The sequence below is a fragment of the Erythrolamprus reginae genome, chromosome 2, assembly GCF_031021105.1.
Source record: "Erythrolamprus reginae isolate rEryReg1 chromosome 2, rEryReg1.hap1, whole genome shotgun sequence".
NCBI lineage: Eukaryota > Metazoa > Chordata > Lepidosauria > Squamata > Dipsadidae > Erythrolamprus > Erythrolamprus reginae.
Genome location: NC_091951.1, coordinates 314,533,662 through 314,561,244, shown reverse-complemented (window position 1 = coordinate 314,561,244; position 27,583 = coordinate 314,533,662). Strand labels below are relative to the sequence as shown.

Below are 27,583 nucleotides of genomic sequence, written 5' to 3'. Positions count from 1 at the left end.
AGACCTATTTCTGACTGTGCAACCACAATTTATTAAATTTGAATGCTGCCCAAATCTCGAGTATAATTCAATAAATAAAACATAGAAGATAAATAAAAGTAATTGAAACCAGTGATTAAATCCAATTTTTTTTAGAAACATAGAAACATAGAAGACTGACGGCAGAAAAAGACCTCATGGTCCATCTAGTCTGCCCTTATACTATTTCCTGTATTTTATCTTACAATGGATATATGTTTATCCCAGGCATGTTTAAATTCAGTTACTGTGGATTTACCAACCATGTCAGCTGGAAGTTTGTTCCAAGGATCTACTACTCTTTCAGTAAAATAATATTTTTACTACTGGTTCTGTGGACATGGCTTGGTGGGCATGGCAGGGGAAGGATTCTGCAAAATCTCCATTCCCACCTCACTCCAGGGGTTAGGACAGTGAGGGTGAACCTATGGCAAGGGTGCCACTGGTGGCACGCAGAGCCATATCTGCTGGCATGCGAGCCGTTACCCTAGTTCAGCTCCAATGTGCATGTGTGTGTTGGCCAGCTGACTTTTGGCTTGCACAGAGGTTCTGGGAGGACATTTTTGGCTTGCAGAGAGCCTCCGGGAGAGATGGGGGAGGGCATTTTTACCCTCCCCAGGCTCCAGGGAAACCTTTGGAGCCTGAGGAGGATGAAACACAAGCCTACTGGGCCCACCAGAAGTTGGGAAACAGGCCACTTATGGCCTCCAGAGGGCCTCTGTTTTCACCCTCCCCAAGCATTGAATTATGGATGTGGGCTCACATGCTCTTTCGGCACCCGAGGGAAAAAAGGCTCGCCATCACGGGATTGGGATATTATAAAATCTCCATTCCCACCACGGTCCACAGGAAGGAATCTGCAAAATCTCCATTCCCACTCTCCTCTGGGGCCAGCCAGAAGCGGTATTTGCCGGGTCTCTACTCAAAATTTCCACTACCAGTTCTTCAGAATCTGTTAGAACCTGTTGGATTCACCCCTGGTCGAAACTTGACCTTCTCTCTTTATTAGAAGATATTTAAAATCTGAACATGTCTGATATTTAAAATCTGGACGTATCTAAATTAGTCAGGCCAGACCTGAATTATGTAACAATGTAAATTATTTATTAGATTTGCATGCCGCTCCTCTCCAAGGACTCGGAGCAGCTTCCAACAAACAGTGCAATCTACAAATCCAATATTAAGAAACCCTTATTAAAAACAATCACACAATTCTACAAACCATACATAACGCGGGACAGCCGGGGAATCAATTTCCCCATGCCTGGCAACATAGGTGGGTTTTCAGGAGTTTGTGGAAGGCAAGGAGGGTGGGGGCAGTCCTAATCTCCGGGGGGAGCTGATTCTAGAGGGCCAGGACCGCCACAGAGAAGGCTCTTCCCCTGGGTCCCGCCAAGCGACATTGTTTTGTCGAAGGAACCCAGAGAAGGCCGCTGGGATTCATGCAGCAGAAGGCGTCACGAAGGTATTCTGGTCCGATGCCATAATAAGAAATATGTATTTGTATTTAGCTGCCAATTTTTCTTTTCTTTTTGTTTTGATTCCTATTGTAAGCATATGGTATTTTCAATTCGCCTTTGAGAGCGATACACATTTTACCTTTGCTCCAAGATTGAGTATGTCCTGGCGTGTCAAATTCTGGAATAACTCTAATCCCTCGCAACCGAGCATATTCTATGATATTCTGGACATCCGTGGGAGTATAAACATGGTTGGGAGTATAAGCACCCTGTGGAAATAAACACGAGGTAACATTTTTTTCCCAATACTCCAGGAAAATGTCAACCAGTGAGAAGAGTGGTTAAATCTAGGAGCAATATCAGGTGGCGCAGCAGGTAGAGTGAAGTACTGCAGGCCACTAAATCTGACTGTAGATCTGCAGGTCAGTAGTTCAAATCTCATCACCGACTCAAGATTGACTCAGCCTTCCATCCTTCTGAGGTGGGTAAAACGAGGACGCAGATTGTGGGGGCAATATGCTGGCTGTATTAAAAAGTGCTATTGCTAACATGTTGTAAGCCGCCCTGAGTCAAAGGAGAAGGGTGGCATAAAAAATCAAATGAACGAACGAATGAATGAATGGATAAATATTACAACAGTCAAGCACTAGGATGTAATCCAGATACAAGTCATTTTGTGAATGAAATTAAGCACAAACTGGTTGTATCTTTTACTGACTGAGGATGAATACTTTGAGTAACACTAAGAAAAAGTACCCTATCCAAGATAATACCCTTTGAAATCTTAGGAGAAATGAATCTTGCTTCCCTATGTATTATTTTTCTGGCTGACCAAGTATCTATTGAGGAGCAGGAAAATTACTTTTATGGATGAAAAACTGAACATGGTTGCAGTAGCTGTGAAGATCTAGTCCAGTGGTCCCCAAACTACGGCCCGCGGGCCGAATGCGGCCCGCTGAGGTCTTTTAACCGGCCCACGGCAGCACACAAGATTTTACCAATCGATATAATAAGGGAGAGTAAGAGGGAGAAATAGAGAGGGAGAGAGAAATGAAGAGAAGAGATAGAAAGGGAGAGAGAGAAAGGGAGAAATAGAGAGAGGGGGAGAGAGAGAAAGTGTGAGAGATACAAAGAGGGAGAGTTAGAAAGAGAGTGAGTGAGAGAAAGAGAGAAGAGGGAAAGGGAGAGGGACAGAGAGAAAAAAGAAAGAGAAAGAGGGAGAGGGGGAGAGAGAAAGGAAGACGGAGAGATGGAAAGAGAGAGAGAGAAAGAGAAAAATGAGAAAATGATGGAGGGAAAGAACGAGGGAGAGGAAAATGAAACAAATGAGAGAAAAGGAAGAGGGAAGAGAGAAGTGGAGAGGAAGGAGGGAGGGAAGGAAGGAGAAATGGAGTTTGTTGATTTAAGTTTAAATTTACTTGTTAATAAAGAAGTATAAATTACTTTATTACTTAATTATTAATTACTTAATTACTTATTACTTCTTTATTTTAAATATTGTATTTGTTCCAATTTTGTTTTTTTACTTTAAATAAGGTATGTGCAGTGTGCAAAGGGATTTGTTCATAGTTTTTTTTTAATAGTCCGGCCCTCCAACAGTCTGAGGGACAGTGAACTGGCCCCCTGTGTAAAAAGTTTGGGGACTCCTGATCTAGTCCATGAAACTTGAAGTTGGTAATTGAAAAAAGTCAGGAAAGAAGATGGCCTTGTGTATTCTTTGTAGGGTTATTTTTATGCTTTTTAAAATGCTTAATAGGACACCATTATGTCAAAAGGAATAAATATGCTGCTCTGCCATTGATATAACCCATGTCAAATAAAAATCTCTTATAAACAAAATCCAGCACCAAAACAGCCCAAGCAGATAAATATAAAAAGAAAGACAAACAATAAAAATAGAAATAAGCATGATATGCCAATTCACAGGACTTGGTGACATTGTAAATCACCCGGTGGTCCTTATTAGCTAATAGGAATACTGACCACAACATAGTAATCTTTTGACCACTTTGGCATTATTGTTCAAAAAAAGAGAGGAGAAATTAAACATTGGTTTAAGGCTAAGTAAAATCTACAGTGCCAAATCGCTGCCTTCAGATATGTCTCCATGTGTCACCTGTGCCATAGGTTCGCCATCACTGGCCTATAAACTTTCTCATGGCATTTTATTATTGTCTTTTCACCAAAAACTTAGTGAATAGCATAAATATTCAAAATGGTGTATTATTATTATTATTATTATTATTATTATTATTATTATTATTTATTAGATTTGTATGCCGCCCCTCTCCGAAGACTCGGGGCGGCTCACAACAGTAATAAAAACAATATAGCTGTGGAACAAATCTAATATTAAAAAACATATAAAAGCCTATCATTATTTTAAAAAAACCAAACAGCACATTCACGCCAGAAGAGACGTCTAGAGAAGCGATGGAGGAAGAGTAAGTCTGAATCCGACCGAACACTTGTAAGAGCTTTTATTAAGACTTACAAAGTGGCGCTCAAGGCGGCAAGATGTGCGTATCATGCCACCTTGATTGCATCAGCGGAATCCCGCCCGGCCGCTCTGTTTAGGGTGACCCGCTCCCTTCTTAACCAGGGGGGAGTTGGGGAGCCCTTACAGAGTAGTGCCGAGGATTTTAACACATTTTCCGCTGATAAAATCGCTCAGATCCGGGCCGATCTCGACTCCAATTGGAAAACAGAGTCGGCTGACAATGAGTCAGTCGAGGTGACTGGGGCCCGTACTTGTCCACCTGTCTGGGAAGAGTTTGATCTGGTGACACCTGATGAAGTGGACAAGGCCATTGGAGCTGTGAGTTCCGCCACCTGTTTACTGGATCCGTGTCCTTCCTGGCTGGTCTCGGCCAGCAGGGAGGTGACACGGAGCTGGGTCCAGGAGATTGTCAACGCTTCCTTGGGGAGGGGATCCTTTCCATCATCCTATAAAGAGGCGCTTGTGCGCCCCCTCCTCAAGAAGCCTTCCCTGGACCCAGCCGTACTTAATAACTACCGGCCAGCCTCCAACCTTCCCTTTATGGGGAAGATTTTCTAGAAGGTGGTGGCACTCCAGCTCCAACGGTCCTTGGAAGAAGTCGATTATTTAGGTCCCCAGCAGTCAGGTTTCAGGCCCGGTTACAGCACGGAAACTGCTTTGGTCACGTTGATGGATGATCTCTGGTGGGCCCGGGCCAGGGGTTTATCCTCTGTCCTGGTGCTTCTTGACCTCTCAGCGGCTTTCGATACCATTGACCATGGTATCCTTCTGCACTGGCTGGAGGGGTTGGGGGTGGGAGGCACTGTTCTCCAGTGGTTCTCCTCCTACCTCTCCGGTCGGTCACAGTCGGTGTTAGTGGGGGGCCAGAGGTCGACTCCGAGGTCTCTCCCTTGTGGGGTGTCCCAGGGGTCGGTCCTCTCCCCCCTGCTATTTAATATCTACATGAAACCACTGGGTGAGATCATCCGAGGGCATGGGGTGAGGTATCATCAGTACGCTGATGATACCCAGCTTTACATCTCCACCCCATGTCCAGTCAACGAAGCGGTGGAAGTGACGTGCCGGTATCTGGAGGCTGTTGGGGCCTGGATGGGTGTCAACAGACTCAAACTCAACCCGGATAAGATGGAGTGGCTGTGGGTTTTGCCTCCCAAGGACAATTCCATCTGTCCTTCCATTACCCTGGGGGGGAATTATTGACCCCCTCGGAGAGGGTCCGCAACTTGGGCGTCCTCCTCGATCCACAGCTCACATTAGAGAACCATCTTTCAGCTGTGGCGAGGGGGGCATTTGCCCAGGTTCGCCTGGTGCACCAGTTGCGGCCCTATCTGGACCGGGACTCATTACTCACAGTCACTCATGCCCTCATCACCTCGAGGTTCGACTACTGTAATGCTCTCTACATGGGGCTACCTTTGAAAAGTGTTCGGAAACTTCAGATCGTGCAGAATGCAGCTGCGAGAGCAGTCATGGGCTTACCTAGGTATGCCCATGTTTCACCAACACTCCGCAGTCTGCATTGGCTGCCGATCAACTTCCGGTCACAATTCAAAGTGTTGGTTATGACCTTTAAAGCCCTTCATGGCACTGGACCAGAATATCTCCGAGACCGCCTGCTGCCGCACAAATTCCAGCAACCGATTAGGTCCCACAGAGTGGGCCTTCTCCGGGTCCCGTCAACTAAACAATGTCGGTTGGCGGGCCCCAGGGGAAGAGCCTTCTCTGTGGTGGCCCCGGCCCTCTGGAATCAACTCCCCCCGGAGATTAGAACTGCCCCTACTCTCCTTGCCTTTCATAAGCTCCTTAAGACCCACCTCTGTCGTCAGGCATGGGGGAACTGAGACATCTCCCCCGGGCATATACAATTTATGAATGGTATGTTTGTATGTATGTGTGTTTAGAAAATGGGGTCTTTTAAATATTTTTAAACAGTAATTTAGATTTGTTGTACATTGTTTTTTCACTTTGTTGTGAGCCGCCCAGAGTCTGCGGAGAGGGGTGGCATACAAATCTAAATAATAAATAATAAATAAAATAAACATAAAACAAAGTATAAAAAAGCCTGGGGGAAAGGTGTCTCAACTCCCCCATGCCTGGCAGTATAAGTGAGTCTTGAGTAGTTTGAGTGAGTCTTGAGTAGTTTACGAAAGACAGGGAGAGTGGGGGCAGTTCTAATCTCTGGGGGGAGGTGGTTCCAGAGGGCCAGGGCCGCCACAGAGAAGGCTCTTCCCCTGGGGCCCGCCAAACGACATTGTTTAGTCGACGGGACCCAGAGAAGGCCAACTCTGTGGGACCTTATCGGTCGCTGGGATTCGTGCGGTAGCAGGCGGTTCCAGAGGTACTCTGGTCCAATGCCATATAGGGCATTGTACCTGAACTAAGAAAGTTTTAAGTATACTAACTGTGATTATTAGATATTATTCTTTGTCTGTATCTTAGTTTTTGGATTTTTATGTTATTTGATGCTGATCAAGCATCAAAATAATGTAATTTTAATTCACTTCAATAAAGTACAAATGTTCTACTCTGTCGGAACATTACTCTGAATTACTATTTCAGATTTCACGTGTTGGAAGTGTTCAGATATGTTAACCCAACACTATAGTAAATATGCTGGCCTTAATATACCGGTAACTGAAGTATGTGAGAAATAGGTCTCTGAACTTTATTTTTTAAATAATTGCTACGTGATTCCATATGTTCTTACTTACCTGGGCATTCAATTCTGGAAACGTGGTACTTTCATAAGGAAAGGAAGAGTCATCTACGATGTGCCAATGCAGGACGTTGAATTTGTTAAAGGCCATGGCATCCTGCGATAGGGAAGACAAGATGGTATTTTAGTGACACACTCTACACCCCAAAATTAATCTGTATACAGTACATGGGAATTTAAAATCTGATTTCTACCATGCCCTCCAATGAGAACAATCTCATAATTGTTTTTATCATTCAATTCCCCCATGCCTCACGACAGAGGTGGGTTTTAAGGAGCTTACGAAAGGCAAGGAGGGTGGGGGCAACTCTGATATCTGGGGGGAGTTGGTTCCAGAGAGTCGGGGCCGCCACAGAGAAGGCTCTTCCCCTGGGTCCCGCCAGACGACATTGTTTAGTCGACGGGACTCGGAGAAGGCCAACTCTGTGGGACCTAACTGGTCGCTGGGATTCATGCGGCAGAAGGCGGTCCTGGAGATATTCTGGTCCGATGCCATGAAGAGCTTTTTCCCCTCCCTCCTAGGCTTATAGAATTTATACATGGTATGCTTATATGTATGATTGGTTCTTTAAATTGGGGTTTTTTAGATTATTTTTAATATTAGATTTGTTTACATTGTCTTTTTTATTGTTGTTAGCCGCCCCGAGTCTTCGGAGAGGGGCGGCATACAAATCTAATAAATAAAATAAATAAATAAATATAATTACTACATTATTTCTAGGCCAGAGAGGAAAACTTTACATGCAAATACTATAAATGTTTACAAGATGTTCAATTTTATGTAACTTATTTCAACAAGCAGTCACAGAACCCAAATAGCTGCCAAAGGAAGTATTTATCACAGAGCTTTCCACATTTTGCCTAAATGCATAGGCATATGTTTACTATGTAGATATCTTTACAGTATGAAATTTAGGCCTTTGGCATATTCTACAAAAATGCATGAGTTCTTGTCTGCATGTTGTGGGTGCCACTGATTAGGGATTGCTGTCTGGTGGGATCACAAAAAAGGTCTTCTCGGTGATGGCTCCTTCTTAATGAAAATCATTCTCCTGATTTAGCCTCCAACCTGCTGCTTTACTGTAAGGGCCTAAAAAGGTTTTGTCAAGAGGCCTGGACACCAGGAATGAAAACTGACCCAATCAAGTGGTTATAGAGAAGATATAGGAGATACTGTATAGGAGAAACTATAGGACAGGGGACAGAAGGTACTCTAGTGCGCTTATGTACGCCCCTTACTGACCTCTTAGGAATCTGGAGAGGTCAACCGTGGATAGTCTAAGGGTAAAATGTTGGGGGTTAGGGGATGATACTACAGAGTCCGGCAATGAGTTCCACGCTTCGACAACACGATTACGAAAGTCGTATTTTATACAGTCAAGTTTGGAGCGGTTAATATTAAGTTTGAATCTGTTGTGTGCTCTTGTGTTGTTGTGGTTGAAGCTGAAGTATTTATTTATTTATTTATTTATTTATTTATTTATTTATTTATTGATTTGATTTGATTTGATTTGATTTGATTTGTATGCCGCCCCTCTCCGCAGACTCGGGGCGGCTAACAACAGCAGTAAAACAGTATATAACAAAATCCACTACTAAAAACAGTTAAAAACCCATTATATAAAAACCAATCATACATACAAACATACCATGCATAAAATTCTAGTCTTTGACAGGCAGAACATTGCAGCATATGATCTTGTGCGCAATACTTAGATCATGTTTAAGGCATCGTAGTTCTAAGCTTTCAAGACCCAGGATTGTAAGTCTAGTTTTGTAGGGTTTTCTGTTATGGGTAGAGGAGTGAAGGGCTCTTCCGGTGAAGTATCTTTGGACATTTTCGAGGGCGTTAATGTCAGAAATGTGGAATGGGTTCCAAACAGATGAGCTGTATTCTATGATGTTCTTCCTAATATTCTAAAGAACCTTCTGCAACTAAACACATTCTGCATCCTGTACTTTGAATGGAAGAGGAGAGATCTTCTGCTATTTCCATACCCCTTTCCCCTTTTCTGCCAACGGTTTCGTGCCATGGCCTCATTTCATTGGCCTTTTTTCTTTGCCAAACAGCTATTCACTCTTCAGTTTTCTAGGTCATCCTTTCACTGAATGAAAACCTGTCTACGGATCTTGGATTTTGCCTTCAGACCGTTATGTGCAAAATGGTTTTACTGGTACACTTGTTCATGTTACCCGGAATTTTAGGCTTCCTTATTAGCATTCCAAAAGGGTAACATTAGCATTTTTCACATGGAAGTCGAAGCCTCTTCTCTAATTTTAAGAAAGCCCGTTTTTCTCTTCTAAGCCCAGTCCATTTCATTTGGTTTGTGAGAACTTGGTTTTTCAGCAACTATAGAATAGAATAGAATTTTTATTGGCCAAGTGTGATTGGACACACAAGGAATTTGTCTTGGTGCATATGCTCTCAGCGTACATAAAATAAAATATACATTTGTCAAGAATCATGTGGTACAACACTTAATGATTGTCATAGGAGTCAAATAAGCATTGAAGAAGCAATATTAATAAAAATCTTAGGATATAAGCAACAAGTTACAGTCATACAATCAACATGGGAGGAAATGGGTGAAAGGAATGATGAGAAAAACTAGTAGAATAGAAGGGCAGATTTAGTAGAAAGTCTGACAGTGTTGAGGGAATTATTTGTTTAGTAGAGTGATGGCGTTTGGGAAAAAACTGTTCTTGAGTCTAGTTGTCTTGGTGTGCAGTGCTCTGTAGCGACGTTTTGAAGGTAGGAGTTGAAACAATTTGTGTCCAGGATGTATGGGGTCAGTAAATATTTTCCCCGCTCTCTTTTTGACTCGTGCAGTATACAGGTCCTCAATGGAAGGCAGTATACAATAGATAGTGCATCCTGGAACACCATACAAGTATTAAGAATCAAATTCGACTGGGAAAGGAAATTTATGTAATCCATAAATTTCAGGCTTGGGCAATAGAAAACATTGATTTTACATAACATTTTACAAGTGGCAAATGTATGGGTTGCGTAGTCCCTTTCCCAGTCAAGTTTGATGCCTGAGTTTTACCTGACCTTCAAGGCAAAACATTATAGTTTCTTCAAATAGATGCCATTTTCCTTGTCAGTAGAAAAACTCCTTATTGGGCCGAAGCCATTTTAGTTGGAGGTCTTTAGCCTGCCATTCTTTATGCTATTTTAAAAATGCATTATTTGCTGTGGGAATTTGGGAGGGGCCTTTGCATGAGAGATGTCTGCATGTAGCCATAACAAATTCCTTCTAGATTGTCAAGGTCATCCTTTGTCTTTGCACTCCTGCACCTGCAGGGAAGGAGATGGGAGTTTCTGCCAAGTTGCCAGATGAAGATTGGCCAAAGTGATGGACCTGGGGGTGTGAGGACAAGGGCTTGAACTTTCAACTGGATGGAGGAACCCCTGGGACTTCAGATGTGGGACCTAACCGGTAGCCCCATGTAGGGAGCATTACAGTAGTCGAACCTTGAGGTGATGAGGGCATGAGTGACTGTGACCAGTGAGTCCCGGTCCAGATAGGGCCGCAACTGGTGCACCAGGCAAACCTGGGCAAACGCCCTCCTCGCCACAGCTGAAAGATGTTTCTCTAATGTGAGCTGTGGATCGAGGAGGACGCCCAAGTTGCGGAGCCTCTCTGAGGGGGTCAATAATTCCCCCTCCAGGGTTATGGACGGACAGATGGAATTGTCCTTGGGAGGCAGAACCCACAGCCACTCCGTCTTATCAGGGTTGAGTTTGAGTCTGTTGACACCCATCCAGACCCAACAGCCTCCAGGCACCGGCACATCACTTCCACTGCTTCGTTGACTGGAAGAAGATATACTCAGTCTCCAATCTTTCAGCTTTCTTTAATTAATGAATATGTTTTAATCTGATTTAAAATTAGATATAGTTCTTGATTTATAATCCCAATTGGGACCAGAATTTCCATGGCTAAGTGATGCAGCTTTAAAGGGAGATGTCACATGTCCACACACCGGTCGAAATCCCACCTTTACTGGTTGCCATCATAATTCTAGACGTGGGGCTTGTTAAGCAGAGGGAATCCTGGGTAAGGAGCTCAGGGGTAGGGAAGAGCCTGGGAACCTTGTGCAGGCCACATGCAAATCGAGAGGGTGTTGCAGTGCGGTAGGAATTCAGAGAGGCCGGGAAAGTATATGCTGTGGCTCAGGGGCTTCTTGGTGTGCCATGGCTCTAGAGTTGCAACAAGTCTCTGAGCTTCAGCGCAATTCAAAGATGCAGTCATCCTCAGAAGTCTCATCTGCCCCAGCACATCACAGCCTGGGAAGCCTCTGCCACCCCAGCCGCATAGCAGCATGCGGCCTGCAATCCACAGGCTCTTTTTATGCTTCGCTGACCTTTGCCGTTTTGCTCCTGCTGTTGGTGAGGCACACACGACCTGGCCCAGGTGGAACGGTGACGTGTGCTCACCCCTGTGGCTCTGAGTGCTAGTGGAGTCCAGCACAATTCTGCTACTGCACCTGTGCAGGTAGCAGAATTGTGCACGGAGATGCAGGTGCGCCTGTGCTTCGGTGTGGTTTTTTTTGCTTCTGTGCGCGCGGAAGCAAAAAACCATGCCAAAACATGGGCACACCTGCATCTCTGCACACAATTCTGCTACTTGCTGAGCCACGGGGGCAAGCACACGTCACCATTCCACCTTAGCAGCCCACCTCTGGCCTGGCCCTATTGTAAGAGAGGATTACGGTATCCTTCTAGATTGTCAAGGTCATCCTTTGTCTTTGCACTCCTGCACCTGCACTGAAGGAGATGTGAGTTTTTGCCAAGTTGCCAGATGAAGATTGGCCAAAGTGATGGACCTGGGGGTGTGACTGCATACACATGGTATGTTTGTATGTATGTTTGGTTTTATAATAAGGGGATTTTTAGTTGTTTAGTATTGGATTGTTACATGCTGATTTTTATCACTGTTGTTAGCCGCCCCGAGTCTGCGGAGAGGGGCGGCATACAAATCCAATTAATAATAATAATAATAATAATAATAATAATAATAATAAGAAGAAGAAGAAGAAGAAGTTGGCCATGCTCAGATTTTTCCTTGAGGCCACTTGTTTTGCTCCATTCTTTAATTTAAATTTAATTTATTAAATTTACAAGTCGCCCAACTCCTTTCGGACTCTTATCACGATTATCATGATACTTTGGAAAATTTATGAGGTTTTTCTGAAGCCTCACGAGAATAGGACATCTCTGCCATTCTCTAAATATTGCATACATATTTTTCAGAGTATAGGACATACCTTTCCCCCTCTAAAAGAGGCTGAAAATTTGGGTGTGTCTTAGACTCCGAATGTAGCTTTTACTAATCTTTTTTTTTTTAGCCCTAACGAGGTGCTAACACAATCTTCCCTGCTTTGCTGGCTAAGTGATTTTCCCTTTGCCTGCTACTTTCATTGCTGCTCCCTCCAACAATCAGCTGAGCCTTTTTTCAGCCCTAACTAACAATGAAGCAATCTTCTGTGCTTTGTTAGCAAGCAATCTGCAATTTTTTTAGCCCTAACGCGGTGCTAATGAGTGAAGCGATCTTCTGTGCTTTGCTAGTGAAGCGATCTTTCCTTTGCCTGATTTTCTCATTGTTTCTCTTTGAAGAGAGACAGAAGGGAAGTGCTTTAGAAACTGTTTTTTATTCCCAACCAGGAGATTAAAAAAACAAACAAACACATGGGCTCAAAACCAGCAAACTAATTTGCTGAAACTGACCAGACTAAGGGCTAGCCAAATGAATACCTGTTAGGCAGATTATTTTTTTCCTATTTTCTTCCCCCAAAACCAGGCGTGGGCTACTGCCCAGATGGGGGAGAACGCAGTGGGGTAGCGAGCACCCAATTTGCACTGAAAGATGTTGAAAGAAAACGCAGGGCATCCTGCATAAGCCATGCCCACAGTGTAGTAGTAAAACTTTTGGTAGCCCATCACTGCCCAAAACTAAGGTGCGTCTTATACTCTGGTGCATTTTATTGATTGATTGATTGATTTGATTTGTATGCCTCCCCTCTCCGTAGACTCGGGGCAGCTCACAACAACAATAAAACAACGTATAACAAATCTAATAATTTAAAATCACTAAAAACCCCTTATTAAAAAGCAAAGAACATACACACAAACATACCACGCATAAACTGTATAGGCCTGGGGGAGGTGTCTCAATTCCCCCAAGGTGGGTTTTAACAAGTTTACGAAAGGCAAGGAAGGTGGGGGCTGAGGGCAATTCTAATCTCCAGGGGGAGCTGGTTCCAGAGGGTTGGGGCTGCCACAGAGAAAGCCCTTCCCCTGGGTCCCGCCAAACGACATTGTTTAGTCGACAGGACCCGGAGAAGGCCAACTCTGTGGGACCTAACTGGTCGCTGGGATTCGTGTGGCAGGAGGCGGTCCCAGGCGAACTTGGGCAAACAATGTGCCCAATTTGAAGATTTGAGAATGACCTCACAAACCATAAATTCACATGGCCTGCCAAGTGCCTAAATTTTGATCACATAATCATAGGGGTGCTGCAACAACTGTAACTTCATTCAGTGCTATGGTAACTTTGAATAGTCACTGAACAAACGGTCATAAATTGAAGACAAATACTTCAATTTATGATTTTCCAAAATTATAAACTGCGCTGAATGACCTCTAGTAAGGCAGGCAAGATATAAATTGAATGAGGAATGACAACAGTAATAAGGAATAACAGCAGTAAGGAATAATAACAGGAATAACAACAATAAGGAATAAAATTCAATATAAATTATTGCAACAGTTATTACAGTAACAGCAACAACAACAGTAATAACAGTATAATGTAAGTCCTAAGTCAAAACTCAGCCCCAACATGTGGAGATTGAAACACCTATTTAACTCATTTATAGTCATTCATTTTAAATGCTTACTACAATCTTCTCAATCTGGATGGCAACTATAGCTTTACATACCAAGACTCAGCATATAATCTGGATCACTTACCAAATTAGTTAGAATAATTTTCAGTGGGAGGAAATGTCGTGATGTATCAAGCAAGATTCCTCGATGTGCAAATCTTGGAAAGTCACTTATGACAGACTCATTAACAAAATACTGTTGAAACAAACAAAAGAGCCATATGCATGGGAGCAATATGGCAGATAATCAGATGTGATTTTTGTGATAAGATACATTTATTCAGGTGTTAAACTTCACTTCCTAGCATATAAAAGTTATCAAATATCTTGCAATGCATTTAGCCATAGATTTTAAAAATTATGTATTTATATAAATCAAAGTACTACTCCTACTGTATTCCTACTGTTTGGAAAGGCTATATTTGATTACCTGTAAACTAAACATTAATGTATATGTTATATTCCAATATAAATACTGGTTATTATAAACTTCAATCATAAATATTGACATACAATTCCAAAGATTATAACAAATAATTTATAATGATGCCTTTTGCTTATTTTTGACTCTATGACCTTTCTTACTCCAGCTATTAGCCTGAATTTTTCTGGACAATAACTCCCATCATAATTGAACTGATATGGGCACTGCCTATGAAATGGTGAAAGTTTTCTGAACAACCAGCTAAATAAAGGACTGCCAGTTTAGTCTTGCTAAAATATACGTAATAAAGAATAAACCAATAATATTGGTAACTCAACACTGAAATGATATTAATCTATCTATCTATCTATCTATCTATCTATCTATCTATCTATCTATCTATCTATCTATCTATCTATCTATCTATCTATCAAATTTATATGCCGCCCTTCCACTAGTAGACTCAGGATGGCTTACACAGCAATAAATCAGTAAAAAGTTAAAATACTTTAATAAAAAGATATTTTTATTATATACATATACTGTATGATATATGATATATGATAGATAGATAGATAGATAGATAGATAGATAGATAGATAGAGTGAGTTACTAAATAGAATTAATAGAATTTTGGCAGAAACACATTCAGAAAATGTACAGACCTCCTTCCCTTTTGTCAATTTTGTTATGCTGCAACCTGATATTACAGTAGCTGAAATTCATTTTTTTTCTCATTAATCTGCACTCAGTCATCTATAATGACAAAGTAAAAATAGAATTTTAGGTAATGGCTATCCACCGATGACTGCTATCCAATATGACTGAGCAAGAAGAATGGCATAAAATCCCCCAATCCTGGTGTGTAAAGCTTGTCATATCATACCCCAAAAGACTGAAGGCTGCAAATTGTGCCAAAGGTGCTTCAACAAAGTACTTTGTGAAGGGTCTGAACACATATGCTAATGTGATATTTCAGGTTTTTTCTTTTTAATAAATTTGCAGACATTTAAAATTCTGTTTTCACTACTGGATGTAGATTAATGAGAAAAAGTGAATTTAAACAACTGTAGAATCAGGCTGCCACATAACAAAATTGACAAAATGCAAAAATTGACGGAATGCTTTCTGAATGCATTGTATAAGAAGCCAGTGCATATTCTGTAGTATTGCATTATTATATTAAAAATATTATTTTTCCCAATACATAAATGGATATTATAATATCACCTCTCAAAATAACCTGAAATCACATAAGAAGCAACATCTGGAAGTGCTAAACCCAAACCTGAATAAAATAATGAACCATCCGGTATACTCACACTTCCACAATCATCTTCATATAATAATTGGCTGAAAGTTTCCAGACCTGGAAAGAGAGGGGAGAGAGGGAGGGAGAGAGGGAGGGAGGGAGGGAGAGAGAGAGAGAGAGAGAGAGAGAGAGAGAGAGAGAGAGAGAGAGAGAGAGAAACAGAGAGAAACAGAGAGACAGACAGAGAGGTGTAACTTTATTCCTGAACTGGCAAGAAATATTGTTTTGAAGCCAAAATCACTTTAGTTATTCCAAAGAGATTTAAGTAAACAATGGGTCTTGGGGGTATAATTTTTTTTTCTCCACACCTTACAGAAATACAAATTCACATACCTTCAAATTAGAATACAATACAATATAGTATCATTTGCCAAATTCTTAATCAAAATTCTTAATTATTTATCTGTTTTGTTTTGGTATACATCATTGATCTTGTGCTACCTCCTTTTCTAATTTTGAGAACACTGGGGTGGTAGGCAGATAACAGTGCACTCTCAGGGTATGACGGCCTTGGAAACAGGCTAGAATCGACCAGTAGGGAGTCTGCTCCATCTCTGAAGGCAATCCCCCATCCTAATTCTCAAGCAGTTTCAGCAAAAGCAAGTGAAAAATGCCAGCGAGCCACCCTCCCCCCCTTTTCAACAGAATGGCAGAATATGATAATGGACCTGACAGCAATATCCATTGTCATATATTGTGTTTTCACAGTCAACAGATGGTTTTCAAAACAGAGTAGACATTTGAAAGGGCATATGTTTATAACGGTATTAACTACGATTGCTAAAAAGAATCTCTATGTAGAAAGATGGTTTTTCCAAGCGATGCTTGGACCATCCTAAAGATCATTACAATAATTAATCATTAGGAAACTTTATTAAATACACTGCTCAAAAAAATAAAGGGAACACTTAAACACAATATAATTCCAAGTAAATCAAACTTCTGTGAAATTAAACTGTCTACTTAGGAAACACTGATGGACAATTAATTTCACATGCTGTTGTGCACATTCAACTTTGTACAGAGCAAAGTATTCAATGAGAATATTTCATTCATTCAGAGCTAGGATGTGTTATTTGAGTGTTCCCTTTATTTTTTTGAGTAGTATATACAGTGTTCCCTCGATTTTCATGGGTTCGAACTTCGCGGAGTGTCTATACCACGGTTTTTCAAAAATATTAATTAAAAAATACTTCGCAGCTTTCCCCCCCTATACTACAGTTTTTCCCGTCCGATGACGTCAATATGTCATTGCCAAACTTTCGTCTGCCTTTAAAAAACTTTTTTTTAAATAAACTTTAATAAATAAACATGATGAGTAATAATCTAAATGGTTGCTAAGGGAATGGGAAATTGTAATTTAGGGGTTTAAAGTGTTAAGGGAAGGCTTGTGATACTGTTCATAGCCAAAAATAGTGTATTTACTTCCGCATCTCTACTTCGCGGAAATTCGACTTTCGCGGGCGGTCTCGGAACGCATCCCCCACGAAAATTGAGGGAACACTGTATACAATAATAATTATTATTATTATCATGATAATAGCATGCTGGGCAAGTTGGAAATTTTCATCCACTCTTATTTTGAGACTCACCTCTTAATACTCCCCATACTTTGTCTGCTTTTAACACAGATATGGGCTTTGATACTTGGAGATGATCTTAAAAGGGAGAAAAATGTTTAACATGGAATGATTATTCAGTAAAGCAAACCATGGAATGACCACTTAGAAAATTAGCATTCAGAGCGGCTAGGATAGTTTATGTACAAAATTGGAAGGGGGAAAATATCCCCCAAAAAGAAGATGTAATAAAGAAAATGTTAGACTGTGCAGAGATGGATATGATGATACGAAGGTTGAATGACCAAGAAGAATCTGAATTTTATACTATCTGGAATAAAGTTTATAAGTGGATTGATAAAAAGAAAAACAAAAATTATACAATATGAGAAATGTGTGAATATACTAAAATGATTTTATATTTTCTATTTTTATTACCTTAACTTTTATATTATTAGAATGTTTGAACAATATTCTTCTTTTCATTTAGATGAATGTTGATTTAATTCCTTTTCTGTATAAAAAATGAATCTTCAAAGATGAGAGGGGTAAATATAACCCCTATTATGTGTTAAATGTTTGTAAGCCTGTGTGTGAATTTTTAAGAAAATTGATAAAGTTTTTATATATATTAAAAAAAAATTAGCATTCAGTTGCACACTGGCTGCTTATATGTGCAAACCAAACATGGAAGCAGATGTTCTACAGGTCTAATGAAAGGAAACTAAGCAAGTCCTTTTCCTACTACAAACAGCCTCTAAGGAATAAACATTTCTTGATATCAGGTCTCATATTACTTGTGATTTCCCAAACTGAATTAAGTTGCTCAGGAAACAGGTTGTGAATCTGATCCACGCTTCATCTGTTTTTGCAGTGAATAGGGGAAATCAGCAAACATTACTCACAATACTGCATACGACTGCAACATTTTTCTCCATGGATGGAATCAGTAGATGTTGTAGTAACTCTAATGACTTTCACATGCATAGTTCCCTCTAAGCTGAGCAGTGAGCAATCGCTCACTTAAAAATCATAATCAACTAAGAGTTTTCCAAACCTGCCCAGAAGCCGAGAGGGAAAGAGTGAGAGGGAAGGAGGGAGAGAGGAAGAGAGAGAAACAGATAGAAAAAAGAGAGGAAGGAAAAGAGAAAGAAAAAGAATGGGAGTAAGGAAGAGAGAAAGAAAATCAAAATCTAGTTTGAAACTAGCTCAACTATTTAAGTGGCATTTTGATATTGACAGAGTTGCCCTATTATGAGCTCACTGTTATAGACACACAGTACAGTATTTTATTTTGAAATTCTCTGAGGCAAAACAGGTTTTTTATTTGTTTGTTTGTTTGTTTGTTTGTTTATTTATTTATTTATTATTTCTGTGCCGCCCAGTCCCGAATGGACTGCCGCTCAGACACTATACTTTTCCACCCACCCCAAAAAAAATTTAGAGGGAACACTGTTCACATGTACTAAAATTTCTAGCTAAAATGCAAAGACAAAATACAAACAGAAATGCGTGCAGTATTTTTCTATTTATGTCCATTTGCACATAGATTGCTCTGAAAAGGAAAGGAAATCCCCCCCCCTTAGAAAATGTTCAAGGCCATTCGTTCACAGACACTCACATCCCTGAATAGATTAGGGGGGAAAAAGTAATGTTAACAGGATCACAATCAAGCTGATTTCCTTCTACTGAAATTCAGAATCCTTATGAATTCGGGATTATATCATCCTCACTTCACAGGGAAACTTTAGTATTTTATTAAAAATAAAGGTTTTTTTTTAATTGAATTTTAAAAACAGAAACACAACACAAAACAACAAAGACATTAAACTTTAAATAAATTTTCACAGACATAATAAAAACTAACAAAATGAATAACAAAAAAGTAAAAAAATAAAAAAATAAAACCTACATTTGGGATATTTACAACCCCTTCTCATTCAGAATTTCGATCGGAGATATGTACATTTCTACCTTGTTTTTGTTAACATGTTGCTTTGCAGATTTACGTACTGTACTTGCATATTTTTCTATAAACTTGGATTATAGTTCTTTTCTTTTATCCTTTCTTTCTTTCTTTCTTTCTTTCTTTCCTTTCTTTCTTTCTTTCTTTCTTTCTTTCTTTCTTTCTTTCTTTCTTTCTTTCTTTCTTAATGTTTCCAAATGTAAAATAATGCACTTGGGGAAAAGGAATCCTCAATCTGAGTATTGTATTGGAAGTTCTGTGTTAGCAAAAACTTCAGAAGAAAAGGATTTAGGGGTAGTGATTTCTGACAGTCTCAAAATGGGTGAACAGTGCAGTCAGGCGGTAGGGAAAGCAAGTAGGATGCTTGGCTGCATAGCTAGAGGTATAACAAGCAGGAAGAGGGAGATTATGATCCCGCTATATAGAATGCTGGTGAGACCACATTTGGAATACTGTGTTCAGTTCTGGAGACCTCACCTACAAAAAGATATTGACAAAATTGAACGGGTCCAAAGACGGGCTACAAGAATGGTGGAAGGTCTTAAGCATAAAACGTATCAGGAAAGACTTAATGAACTCAATCTGTATAGTCTGGAGGACAGAAGGAAAAGGGGGGACATGATCGAAACATTTAAATATATTAAAGGGTTAAATAAGGTCCAGGAGGGAAGTGTTTTTAACAGGAAAGTGAACACAAGAACAAGGGGACACAATCTGAAGTTAGTTGGGGGAAAGATCAAAAGCAACATGAGAAAATATTATTTTACTGAAAGAGTAGTAGATCCTTGGAACAAACTTCCAGCAGATGTGGTAGATAAATCCACAGTAACTGAATTTAAACATGCCTGGGATAAACATATATCCATCCTAAGATAAAATACAGGAAATAGTAAAAGGGCAGACTAGATGGACCATGAGGTCTTTTTCTGCCGCCAGACTTCTATGTTTCTATGTTCTATGTTCTATGTTTCTATGTTTCTATGTTTCTTTCTTTCTTTCTTTCTTTCTTTCTTTCTTTCTTTCTTTCTTTCTTTCTTTCTTTCTTTCTTTTGATTATAAAAGTTCTCCCATATTTTGTAATAACCTGAATCCTCCTCCCCTTCTAGTTTTCTTGATAGCATATCCATCTCTGCACAATCCATCACCAATAAAGTTTTAATGAGACAAAAAAAATTGAAAATCAGTGCACTGACTCCTGAGCTTGTGGAATATTAATGAATTGCATGAGGAAGGAGATGGGAAAAAGATTCAAAATGAAGAACTGAATTGTGTATCTTTGAGAAGGATTCATCTGACAGAATACTGGATTTTATTGCCAGTCCCATTTGCGTTGAACAAATATTTCAATAATCAAAATATATACAACTAATTTGTGGAACAAATTATTTGATGAAATGCCAGTCATCTCCATTCATTTTTATAACTAGGTAAGCCATGAGTAATGGGTTGTGAAAATAACCTTGGGAGTCAGCAGGAAGAGCCACAGACTTCTTGCCACAGATTAGAGAAAAGATATACAGTGATACCTCGCCTTCCAAACGCCTCGTCATACAAACTTTTCGAGATACAAACCTGTGGTTTAAGATTTTTTTGCCTCTTCTTACAAACTATTTTCACCTTACAAACCCACTGCCACCGCTGGGATGCCCCGCCTCCAGACTTCTATTGCCAGCGAAGCACCCGTTTTTGCGCTGCTGGGATTCCCCTGAGGCTCCCCTCCATGAGAAACTCCACCTCCAGACTTCCGTGTTTTTGTGATGCTGCAGGGGAATCCCAGCAGGGGAATACCAGCAGCACAAAAATGAGTGCTTCGCTGGCAACGGAAGTCCGGAGGTGGGGTTTCCCAGCGAGGGGAACCTCAGTGAAATCGCAGCATCGCAAAAACACAGAGGTCTGGAGGTGGAGTTTCGAGGACTTCGGTGTTTTTGCGATGCTGTGATTTCACTGATGCGCCCCTCGCTGGGAAACCCCACCTCCGGACTTCCGTTGCCAGTGAAGCGCTCATTTTTGTGATGCTGGGATTCCCTTGCTGGGATTCCCCTGCAGCATCGCAAAAACACAGAAGTCCGGAGGTGGGGTTTCCCATGGAAGGGCGCCTCAGGGGAATCCCAGCAGCGCAAAAACGGGCACTTCGGCTGGCAAAAGGGGTGAATTTTAAGCTTGCACACATTAATTGCTTTTCCATTGATTCCTATGGGAAACATTGTTTCATCTTACAAACATTTCACCTTAAGAACCTCATCCCGGAACCAATTAAGTTTGTAAGACAAGGTATCACTGTATCAAGATGGAGATGTGGGAAATGTCTCAGAAGGAATTGCCCCTAATTCTCTGGAAAGTTAAGGCAGGGGAAGGCAGAGGTGCTTCCAGATATGCAAGATTTTGCTTCTGTAACCTAGGGAAGTTCATAATTTTGGTTTCTTATCTGAACTACTTTAAAGGGCTAACACTATATAACTGTATCATAAATACTTATATTAGTCACAATGATTGTTATTAAATAAATTTTGATCTGCAATATTGCAATATTTTATTCAATTATTTACCAGATAAAATTAATAGATAGGAAGGTGGTTATTAGAGATGATTAGAATAGCGTCCAATAAGATACCCATAAGATGTAAGAAAATAATGTAGAAGACAGGCACAATATTGTACACATTTTACACTGTCAGATACTCACAGGCTTCATCTGATGTAATACTAGGGAATTTATCGCATTCAGAATCCTTTGAAGTGATAATCACCTGAAGCAAGGACAATTCTGTTTCACATTGGGATTTTTTCTCATCTCCATTCTGCCATTTGGAATACCCAAACATATATTCATAATACCTGGAAGTTAATTAAATGGAACAGAAAAAGGCTATTCAGAATTTGTTTCCTAGCAAGATTGTCAGAAACTAAAGAAACCCCAAATCTAATTTTTAAAAAGACAAGTTATTGTTTATTTTTTCATACTGGAAAGACTATATAATGTTAATATTTTGTGTTATTTTAACAAGTGTTCTAATTATTGCTGCTCAGAAATAACGTTCTTGAACCTTGATCCCCACAGCAATATGTTCATCAACAATGGTTTCATCCCATTGAACCATGGCTTGTTCTAACTATAATATCTGAGTTCAAACATTGAATTAAACTGAAAGTCAATAAGACAAGAAATAGCTTAGCATAACTCTATAGCTTGCAATGACTGAAGCAGAACTTTTCAGTCGATCTGAACACACTAATGTTTTGTTAAATTTTGGGTATTGAATTCTGGAAAAAATTGTATTATTTTTAAGATCCTCTCTCAACACCCACCCACAATTTTCAGCCAATGTGGAAACTAGTTGAAGTTTCCTTTGGACTGATAAAATCATAACATTACTGCACTACTGTGAATTATGTAATATGTACCTCATGACATTATTATTTCAATTGTGTGATTATTTAATTACATTAAATTATTAAATTTACATGCCACTTACAGTGATTCTAGTTTGAGTAATTATTGTGTTTAAGATGTTAATTGAACCCTGACAAGACGGAGTGGCTGTGGGTTTTGCCTCCCAAGGACAATGCCATCTGTCCATCCATTACCCTGGGGGGGGAAATTATTGCCCCCCTCGGAGAGGGTTTGCAACTTGGGCGTCCTCCTCGACCCACAGCTAACATTAGAGCACCATCTTTCGGCTGTGGCGAGGGGGACGTTTGCCCAGGTTCTCCTGGTGCACCAGTTGCAGCCCTATTTGGACAGGGAGCTCACATCACCTCGAGGTTCGACTACTGCAAAGCTCTCTACATGGGGCTACCTTTGAAAAGTGTTCGGAAACTTCAGATCGTGCAGAATGCGGCCGCGAGAGCAATCATGTGCTTTCCCAGAGATGCCCATGTCTCGTCAACACTCTGCGGCCTGCACTGGCTGCCAATCAGTTTCCGGTCTCAATTCAAAGTGTTGGTTATGACCTGTAAAGCCCTACATGGCACCGGATCAGAATACCTCCGGGACCACCTTCTGCCGCATGAATCCCAGCGACCGATTAGATCTCACAGAGTTGGCCTTCTCCGGGTCCCGTCGACTAAACAATGCCTCTGTCGGGGCCCAGGGGAAGAGCCTTCTCTGTGGTGGCCCCCACTCTCCTTGCCTTTCGTAAACTTTTGAAAACACACCTATGTCGCCAGGCATGGGGAAATTAGCACACCCCTTAGCTATTGAGGTTTATGCATGGTTTGTTTGGTTTGTATGATTGCTTTTTATAAGGGTTTTTAAACTGTTTTTTAAATTTTGGATTTTGTATTCGTTGTATTGTTTTCCTTGTTGTGAGCCGCTCCAAGTCCTCGGAGAGGGGTGGCATAAAAATCTAATTAATAATAATAATAATAATAATAATAATAATAATAATAATAATAATTGTTTTCAGCTGCAAATACTTTATGTTGCCAATGGTATATTCTGAGGATGCCACCTTGGAAAAGATTATTCTAAATTGGAAGAAAGTTATCTCTGAGATAACTTCAGTGTAATTATCCTACCTACAATGGAAAGGAGCATTGACCGAGGAAGCTTCTGCTGTCTGTTGCTTCATTGAAGCATGGTGAGAATCTCCACCATCAACATTTAAAATTTATCTGTAAAAATGCATATTTTTATTCACTTGGACACTAGATGTTCTGTAATAGTCAATGCATTCTGTTATTGGTAACAGACCTACAACTATTATCCCATGTTAGTAAGTGTAAGACAGACAAGGATTACGCACTTTCAAAAATAATGAGAACAAAGGCTTCCAGTGTGAGTTTTGGCTGACTAAATAATGAACAAAGATGGCAACCACTGTGCAGAATAAAGGACCAGTTTGTAAACAAGTTCTTCAAATTTCTCCCGAGAGGGAGAGAATGGAAGGAGTTTGGTAAGTGCTGTAGGCAGCTCATTGGGGGAAGACTCTAAAAAACATGTCTACTATGGGTTTGAGAGCTAAGAGTCAATTTAAAATGACATCTTTGCTCTCAGCAATGGTGGAGCCTTTCATAAGGACCACAAGGACAGTCAAACTTCTTTTCTGAACACCTTCAAAATGGCAAACTTAATTTAACATGGGTTGAGTTTTATGTTCTTCAGATTTAAGAAATTTTAAATAGAATCTCAAAAATTTAAATTAATATACAGTTGGAAAAAAAGCAAGGAAAAAAGGATTTTGATTTATGAAAGTTTGAAATGGATCAGAAAACCAGAAGTCTGAAATACTGATTAATTTTTTGCTGCAAGGCTTGAAAAACAAGTATATAATTAAATAATATACCGGTAACTAGAATGAAATTAAACTCATATAGGTAGCAAGGTTTATTCAAGACGGTTAAATAACCAAGAGGAATCAGAATTTTATATTATTTGGAATAAGGTGTATATATATATATATGGATAAATAAGAAGAAAAATTAAATGGTAAACCTATGTGAGAATTATAAATATACTTAAATGATTTATCTTTTCTTTTTCTTTTCCTTTTTTTGTATGAATTTTTTTATCATAAGGTTGAACAAAATTTCTTCTTTTCATTTAAATTAATATGTTGACTTAAGGCATTAATAATGTATTCTTTTTCTGTAAAAAAAATTGACTTCTACGACAAGAGGGGAAATTGTAACCCCTACTTTATGTTAAATGTTTGTTTGTATGTTTGTCAATTTTTATGAAAATTAATAAAGTTTTATTAAAAAAACAAAAACAAATTGAAAATGGATACTGGAAGGAACAAAAGGACCGGGCAGAAAAGAGTTCAAATGAATAAAAATGAAGAGATAGATAGATAGATAGATAGATAGATAGATAGATAGATAGATAGATAGATAGATACCCTCTACCTAGACTTTCAGAGTTTCAAGACATGGAAGACAATACAATTGAGATGATCAAAATGGGAATACACAAGGCAAATAAGAAAAGGATCTGGATCTTGAGGCCCTATAGACAGAAGCTTTTCAGCAACCAACGTAATCAGAAGAGAAGCAGAACAGAACAGAATAGAATTAATTGGCCAAGTATGATTGGACACGCAAGGAATTTGTCTTTGGTGCATACGTCACTCAGTCCATGCCTCTCCAGGTGTGCACATGTACCCTTTAGATCAGTGGTTCTCAACCTTTCTAATGCCGTGATCCCTAATACAGTCCCTCATGTTGTGGTGACCCCCCAACCATAAGTCTAGCGCCAACAGAGCTTTAAGCTGATTGGCAGGAAGTTCAGAGGGACACCCCCACGAACTGCTAACCAGAGCTTTCAAAACATTTGTCAGACCAATTGTAGAATACAGCTCACCTGTATGGATGCCACATTGCATATCAGACATTAATACAATTGAGAGTGTCCAGAAATATTTCACAAGAAGAGTCCTCTACTCCTCCTCCCGTAACAAAATACCTTACTCCACCAGATTTGAAATACTGAAATTAGACAATTTGCAACCATGTCACCTTCGAACCATAGTTCACAAAATCATATGCCAAAATGCCCTTCCTGTTAAGGACTACTTCACCTTGAACCGCAACAACACACGAGCAGGTAACAGATTCAAACTAAATTTAAACCGCTCCAAACTAGACTGCAGAAAATATGACTTCAGCAATAGAGTGATCAACGCCTGGAATTCACTACCTGACTCTGTTGTTTCTTCCCCCAACCCCAAAATCTTCAACCTTAGATTGTCTACAGTTGACCTTTCCCCTTTTCTAAGAGGTTTGTAAGGGGTGTGCATAAGCGCACCATTGTGCCCATGGTCCCTGTCCTACTGCCCTATTGTCTTTGTTCATCATTATTTTCTATGTTATGTTTATATGTAGTTGTGACTGAGTTGGTTGACTGTTTTTAATATATAGTAGCATGAACTTAGCCTAGAGTTTTAACTAATTAGATTTGTAAACACACATTGTTTTATATTGTATCCTGTGAGCCGCCCCGAGTCTTTGGAGAAGGGCAGCATACAAGTCTAATTAATAATAATAATAATAATAATAATAATAATAATAATAATAATAATAATAATAATAATAAACCTACTATGCTATACTTATTAGCAGATCCCCCATCTCCACATTTCTGAATCCAGAGCATGATACCATGGTCTTGTGAGACTGAAGGATGCCAATGCAATATCCTATACTTGATTGACAAAATAATTCTAAATAATAATAAAATAATAATAATAATAATAATAATAATAATAATAAACTACTATGCTATACTTATTAGCAAATCCCCCCCCCCTATCCATGCCTCTGAATCCAGAGCATGATACCATGGTCTTTCGAGACTGAAGGATGCCAATGCAATATCCTATACTTGATTGACAGAAATTAATACATAAAATAAAATAATTCTTCTTTCCATACTTTTATCATCATATTGACCTCTCTCTACCCCCGTCCCGTCCTCTTTTGCTTTCCCGCTCCTCTTATTCCGCCCCAACTCATCCCAAAGAGAAAAGGAGACGCTCACCTGCGGAAAGCGTCCTGCAACAACGAGCAGTTCGATCCCACCGAGGATCCCGGGCCGTGGACGATCTGGAACCGATCGGGAGCCAGCCGGAACCTCTCCGGGGAGACGCGGAGCGACCGAGGCAGCGGCCAAAGCGAGCCGAAAGGGGACGAGGCCGGCGGCGTCCCGGGGTTCAAGAAGAGCATCCCTTGAGACTCCGGCGCCCACCTGGGGTACCGAGGCGAGGTGGCCAAGACCCCCGAAAGAGCCAGGAAGAACCCGAGCAGTACCATGAGGCTCCCCATCAGCCGCCCCGTTGAACTCGACCGACAACCGCGCCCTCTGCGAACCTCACCGGAGGAAGGTCCTCCCCGGCTGCTCCCAGCCCCGCCTTCCTCATCATCCCTCCCGGGATGAGGGCAAAGTTGCTGCCGCCGCCGCCTTCCCGCGCAATTACGCACGGGGGGAAAAAACTCCGAGTTGCTGCCCGTTGGGTGGAAGCACCAGCAGAAGCGGAGGTGTCCTGCGTGGTCCCCTTTCCTGCTCAGGCGAGCGTTCGAGAAGGGCCCGCGTTGAAACGCCGTTTAGCCCGCTCTCCTTTGGCCGTGGCTCTGCGTTGCGACCCCCGCTGTCTTGGTTTTCTGCGTCGCCTTTGGAGAGGGGACGGTCAAATGGCAGGGATTCCCCCAAAGTTGGCAACTTCTTTTCTTCCATTCCTATATCTTTTCCTCTATCCTTCATTGACATGTTCTATTCTTATATCTTCTCTATTCTTTCTGTGATATATTCTACTACGAGTATATTCTCTAGAACCTTCATTGTGTATTGGACAAAATAAATAAAGAAATAAAATAAAGTAAACTTTAAGACTCCTGGACTTCAACTCCCAGAATTCTCCAGCCAGCTGGAGAATTCTGGGAGTTGAAGTACAGTGTTCCCTCAATTTCCGCAGGGGTTGCGTTCCGAGACCGCCCACGAAAGTCGAATTTCCGTGAAGTAGAGATGCGGAAGTAAATACACCATTTTTGGCTATGGACAGTATCACAAGCCTTCCCTTAACACTTTAAACCCCTAAATTACCATTTCCCATTCCTTTAACAACCATTTACTCACCCTTGTTACTGGCACTCACCATTGAATAAGACACTTAGTGATCCTGATATTTATAAACATAATTATTTATTAACAATAATTATTTTTTTTGTTATTTCTTTGCAAAAATTATTAGTTTGGCAATGATGTATGACGTCATCGGGCGGGAAAAACCATGGCATGGGA

At 40.4% G+C, this 27,583-nt stretch overlaps 1 protein-coding gene across 3 annotated transcripts in view; it reads right to left on the bottom strand.

Annotated features, from left to right (window-relative positions):
- Positions 1-27,118, bottom strand: part of HEXB (hexosaminidase subunit beta) — a 50,983-nt gene extending 23,865 nt beyond the window's left edge. For 2 of the 3 annotated variants that reach the window (XM_070743160.1, XM_070743161.1), the window contains exons 1-7: positions 26,327-27,118; positions 21,533-21,684; positions 16,917-16,982; positions 15,335-15,381; positions 13,674-13,784; positions 6,690-6,791; positions 1,618-1,747 (exon numbers count right to left, since the gene is read on the bottom strand). In XM_070743160.1, the coding sequence (XP_070599261.1) occupies positions 1,618-1,747; positions 6,690-6,791; positions 13,674-13,784; positions 15,335-15,381; positions 16,917-16,982; positions 21,533-21,684; positions 26,327-26,610 (892 nt within the window). In that variant the 5' untranslated portion in view covers positions 26,611-27,118. Of the gene's footprint in view, positions 1-1,617; positions 1,748-6,689; positions 6,792-13,673; positions 13,785-14,677; positions 14,734-15,334; positions 15,382-16,916; positions 16,983-21,532; positions 21,685-26,326 lie in introns of those variants that run through there. The other variant, XM_070743162.1, reaches the window with a different exon arrangement.
- Between the last annotated feature and the right edge of the window lie 465 nt (positions 27,119-27,583).